The sequence below is a fragment of the Humulus lupulus genome, chromosome 2 (assembly GCF_963169125.1).
Source record: "Humulus lupulus chromosome 2, drHumLupu1.1, whole genome shotgun sequence".
NCBI lineage: Eukaryota > Viridiplantae > Streptophyta > Magnoliopsida > Rosales > Cannabaceae > Humulus > Humulus lupulus.
This window is the reverse complement of record NC_084794.1, coordinates 74,925,601-74,930,645: the sequence shown is the minus strand read 5'-3', so window position 1 is coordinate 74,930,645 and position 5,045 is coordinate 74,925,601. Positions and strand designations below refer to the sequence as shown.

Genomic DNA, 5,045 nt, shown 5'->3' with positions numbered 1-5,045 from the left:
TGACCACTGGTCAAAGGAACCCTAGCCTGTGAATCAGGCTGGGCAAGAGAGTTTGGGCTATTTTCGGAGTCAGGTCTTTTCTTGCCTAAAGACTTAGAACGAGCCATTTGAGGAGGTGGTGGACGAGGTCTAGAAGAAGATCGTGAAAAAGGGATCTCGTGAACTCAGTCGGTCGGTTGTTCTTCGCCTTCGAGCAGCTGGGCAAGAAGATCGTCGTCGATGGGCCGTTCACCTCCCCCACAAATCTGGCATTAAAGTCTACAAACAGAAGAATGGGGAGGTGAGGATAGAGAATTTTTAAAAAAATTTAGAATAATGTTGGTCGAGTATAAAAGTTAAGCTTTTATACAGCAGCATTCTAACAAAAAGCTAAAATTTTCCACGCGAACAGTTTGAGAAACAGGTCAAAAGGTGAAAGCAAAAAGTTTTTTGTAAAAGCTTTTTCAACTCCTCTTAGGGCGGGAAAAAACCTATTTTTTCGGCTGGCATAAAAATCAAACTTTTACTTCAATTTTACGTCCTAAAAAGTATGATATCGACTATCAAACTAACTCGTAACTTTTTTCACCCACAAGACATTCTTCTAACAAGCATCTCAACCCAGAAATAGATGAACTCAACAGTCAACATACAGAAACATGCACTACAAAAATATGAAACATAAAAGTTCCAAGACTTACCAGGAAGAAGATCGTGGAGGTTGGTAAGAGTTTTCGGAGATCAGGGAACTCTCGGGCTGAGTCTTGAAAACGCAGAAGGACGGTCTCCAGAAGAAAATGGAAGCTCTAGTTTTAGGGTTTCTTGAAAGAGTAATGGCGTGCATAACAAGAAAAGGAGAACTTCGGAGATGCTATATATATTTTTGTCTGTGGCATTAAAAGGGAGTAATCATCAGCTTCCCCTTTTTCGAAGTATGGGGAAACGAGATAGCCGTCGAAATATTATTGGGGAAGCGAAAAGCCGTGATTAGACAAGAGTAGGTTGCTTCTTCCAAGAACACACAAAGGGTTCTGATAGGTACGGTGGGGTCACCGAAGGGTCGCTTCCTCAAAAGTTTATTTATTGCTCGTAATAAATAAACTTGGGGGGCAAATGTTATCCAAAAAACTGGCATGGATGACGTGGCAAGTGATTCTCGGACACGTGGCTGACACTTGGAGGAACTCTGCTAGGATATCGACCAGAAGACAAATTATAAGCAGTAGGCAGCTGAAACTTACCTGCGACTAGTATGGTCGCGGGTTCCGTATGCTTCATGATGTTTCTATAAAGATCTTTGTAAATCCCAAAATTGACTCCCACAATCTCCTGAGTATCCGATATTTAGGAAAGGATATCTGTAATAAATTCATGTAATCCCCCTTGAGCCTATAAATAGAGAAAGATAGCTCAAGGAAGGGACTTTTGGGCTTTCGAATTATTTGAGACTAGAGGGATTCTATTTGAGATATTGTCTTGTTCTTCCGAGGTTGGTGAAACTCATTGAACCCTATTTCTTTGATCACTCCTTTTGATCTTATATCAATAACAATCTAAGTGGACATAGGTTATTACCAGATCCTGGGGTCGAACCATTCTAAAATCTTGTGTTCTTATTATTTTCGTCATTACATTTATTTCAACATATCCTTCCACGTCAAGCGTATTTTGACTCCGTGTCAGTTGGCCAAAATCTGGGTCAACAATAATTAATAAATATCTATTTTTAATAGGTTTCAAATGAATATTATTCCATTAAATATTAATAATATTTTGTTAAAGTTAACAAAAAAACTGTTAAAACTAAGAATTTTCGTTAGCTACATTTTTTTTTTTTTATCAAGAAAGAAAACTTTATTAACCACAGCCAGATTACAAACTAACCTCCCTCACTGAGAAGGCAACAACAACATTACACAGATGATAAATTCCTCACAAAAATTCACTCTTTTCTTGTCAATTTCTTTTGAATAAAGCACCTACTTCTATAGCTAATATATTTTTTGATCATATCAACTATACAATTGACTCTATGAGAGAAGTGATTAACATAGCAAGTATTACAATTATACCAAATGTAATATATTGTTGCTGAGAAGACAGCCGCCACAAGCGCAGCTATAAGATCTCTTCTCATATCTTCAATCCAACTCGTCCAGTCATTGAAGTTCAAAGGCCAAGTACATCCCAGCCAATGTTGGACCTGCTGAACAACCTGCTGAGAGAAATAGCAGTCAAAGAATAAATGTTCATGGTTTTTTGCAGCTAGCTCACAAACCGGGCAAAGGAGGCAATTAAGCTACATGAGCACTCTATGCAAATGATCTCAAGTTAATAACTTCTCATTCACCGCTTGCCAAGTAATAAATCGATGCTTTGGCACACTTATCCTATTCCAAACAAAGGGATGGTACTTGACTGGATCTTGATGTATAAACCTCACATAAAGTAAACAAACTTTAAATCTTCCTTGACTACCAGCTGCATCAATATCCCTTTGAGAAAACACATCCCGCATATGACAAATTTTTCACCAATACCAACTTGAATCCGCCTTAAGTTGGTACTGCCAGAAACTTTGACCTTTTAAGTACACTATGTTGACCCATTTCACCCAAAGGGTCTCTGGTTGATGACTAATAGCCCAGATATATTTGGATAGCATTGCCTTGCTCCACTTAGTTCCTTCACCGAAACCCAAACCTCCAAATATTTTCAGCAAACAGACAGTGGACCAAGGGGTGAGATGAAAATTACTCCTGGTACCATTGTTGCCCCACAGAAACCACAAGCAAAGTTTATCTACCTCTTTGACAATGCTTTGAGGGAGCAAGAAGATGTTCATCCAATAATTTCGCGATCCCAAAAGAACAGATGTGATCAGTTGAGTCCGCCCTGCATATGATAGATGTCTGCTAGCCCAGGTATGAAGCCTAAGCTTAATTTTGTTAAGAATCTCACCACAATCTGTCATTTTCCATTTTGTTGGCCTCATAAGAATCCCCAGATACTTAAGAGGAAAAGTTCCCTCTTCAAGCTGCAATATCTGAAGTAGCTGGTCCTTAACAGCAGTCGAAACCCCTCCAAAAAACACATGAGATTTACTGATATTAGCCTTCAGACTTGTACTGTTACAGATTTCCTCAAAAACTTGTTTAACCACCTGGGATGAGCCGCTATTAGCTTTGCAAAAGATCACTAAGTCATCAGCAAAGCAGAGGTTAATGATCTTAAGGCTTTTGCGCATAGGGTGATATCTGAACTCTTTTTGCTGAGCCCCAAGTTGAAGCAACCACGTAAGATATTCCATAATCAAGACAAATAGTAATGGTGAAATAGGGTCCCCTTGGCGAAGACCCTTAACTCCCCGAAAACCCCTGCATTCTACCATTCAACATAAGAACATAAGAGGTGCCACGAAGACACACCATCACCCAATGAATGAATCGGGTAGGGAACCTAAAACAGATAAGCAACTTCTCTAGAAAGCACCAGTCTATTGTGTCATAGGCCTTACTCAAGTCAATCTTCAAAGCACACCTCAGGGAAGAATTTCTTCTATTGTAGTTCTTGATCAAATCTTGAAATATGAGAATATTATGAGCTAGAGATCCCCCTTTAACAAAGGCACCTTGATTTTGACTTATCAGATGAGGAAGAACTTCCGAGAGTCTACTACAGATCATTTTTTAGATGCATTTATATAAAGTGTTGCAACAAGCTATGGGCCTGTAGTCAACCGCTCTGCTAGGCGTTTCAGTTTTAGGAACCAGAGCAAGAGTTGTTTCATTGAGCTCTGCAGGGATCTGTCCATCACGAAAGAATCCAAGAACAGCTTCTGATATGCCATCCCCTATATTCAGCCACATTGACTTGTAAAATTCAGAACCATATCCATCCGGCCCTGGACTTTTTGTGCCCGGAATGCTAAAGAGAGCCTTCTTGACATCAGATTTCCCAAATTCCCTAGTCAAACTCAACTGCATCTCAATATCCAGACAAGGACCTAACTCTATACACTGAGAATTAAATGAACCATCAGCTGAACTAGAGCTACCCATATATCCTCTGAAATGGTCCAAGAAATGATGAACCACTGCCTTATAATCATCAATAACAACCCCTTGCTCATTCAGAAAGGAAACAATACGATTCTCCTCTCTTCTTTTTTTGATGCAAGCATGAAAGTATGAATTATTATCATCTCCCTTCTGCAGCCAAGTAATTTTGCTTCGTTGGATTAAAAAACTTCTGTACCTAGCAGAGTGTTCTTGATAGCGAACTGCTGCTATTTTTTCAGCCTTCTGCGCATCAAAATCAGTTGGGGCAGCTTGAGCTCTAGTGAGATCCAACTGATAGTCACCTTTTGCTTGATGATAGCTCTATTCAACATCTCCAATTTCCTCCCTATTAAAGGCTTTCAAAATATGCTTTAGCCTAACCAGTCTTTTAGTCACACCCAGCAGACCCCTCACTACCAAAGGCTTATTCCAACTGTCTAGAACTACCTCCTTAAACCCCTGTGAGTTGTTCATAAGTTAAAGAATCGAAATGGCTTAATGCCCAGAGTACCCAGCTTAAGTGTTTTTATGAGGCAATAACAGTGATCCGAATGGGCCTCCCAATGAAATTCTACAATAGAGTAAGGCAAAGCATCAATACAATCTTCATTGATGAACACATGATCAATTTTCGAATAGACCCTATCCCCTCCATCCTGCTTATTGGACCAGGTAAAATCGGAACCAATTCTCTTGAGTGAAACCAACTGAGAATGGGCAAGCCAAGCATTAGAATCAAGTATTTCAGCAACATTAATTGTCCTCCCTCCCACTCTATCATCGAAATTAAAAACAGCATTAAAATCTCCCACAATCAACCAAGGCTTGTTTAGAACATGAATACAAGACAGCCCCCTCCACATCGCCAATCTTTCATCTAAAGTATTGAGACCATAAACAAAAGTGACTAAAAACTCCATCTGCATGCCTGAAAGTTTCACTGAACAGTGAACCGGTTGTTGTTGTTCCATAAGGACCTGAACTTTAATGAACGACTTCTACCAA

At 39.5% G+C, this 5,045-nt stretch overlaps 1 protein-coding gene across 1 annotated transcript; it reads right to left on the bottom strand.

Moving 5' to 3' along the window:
* Nucleotides 1-2,509: 2,509 nt before the first annotated feature.
* LOC133814412 (uncharacterized) lies at nucleotides 2,510-3,665 on the bottom strand. Its single transcript, XM_062247374.1, has 2 exons — nucleotides 3,472-3,665; nucleotides 2,510-3,356 (listed from the first exon to the last, which is right to left on the bottom strand). The coding sequence occupies exons 1-2, from the start codon at nucleotides 3,663-3,665 to the stop codon at nucleotides 2,510-2,512; spliced, it is 1,041 nt and encodes a 346-aa protein (XP_062103358.1).
* Between the last annotated feature and the right edge of the window lie 1,380 nt (nucleotides 3,666-5,045).

What these genes read in the sequence shown, in the direction of transcription:
- LOC133814412 (XM_062247374.1), bottom strand. Translation starts at nt 3,665, where the DNA reads ATGATCTGTAGTAGACTCTCGGAAGTTCTTCCTCATCTGATAAGTCAA. An exon ending in GCCTATGACACAATAGACTG is followed by an intron (nt 3,357 to 3,471) that starts GTGCTTTCTAGA and finishes GGTAGAATGCAG; the next exon opens with GGGTTTTCGGGGAGTTAAGG.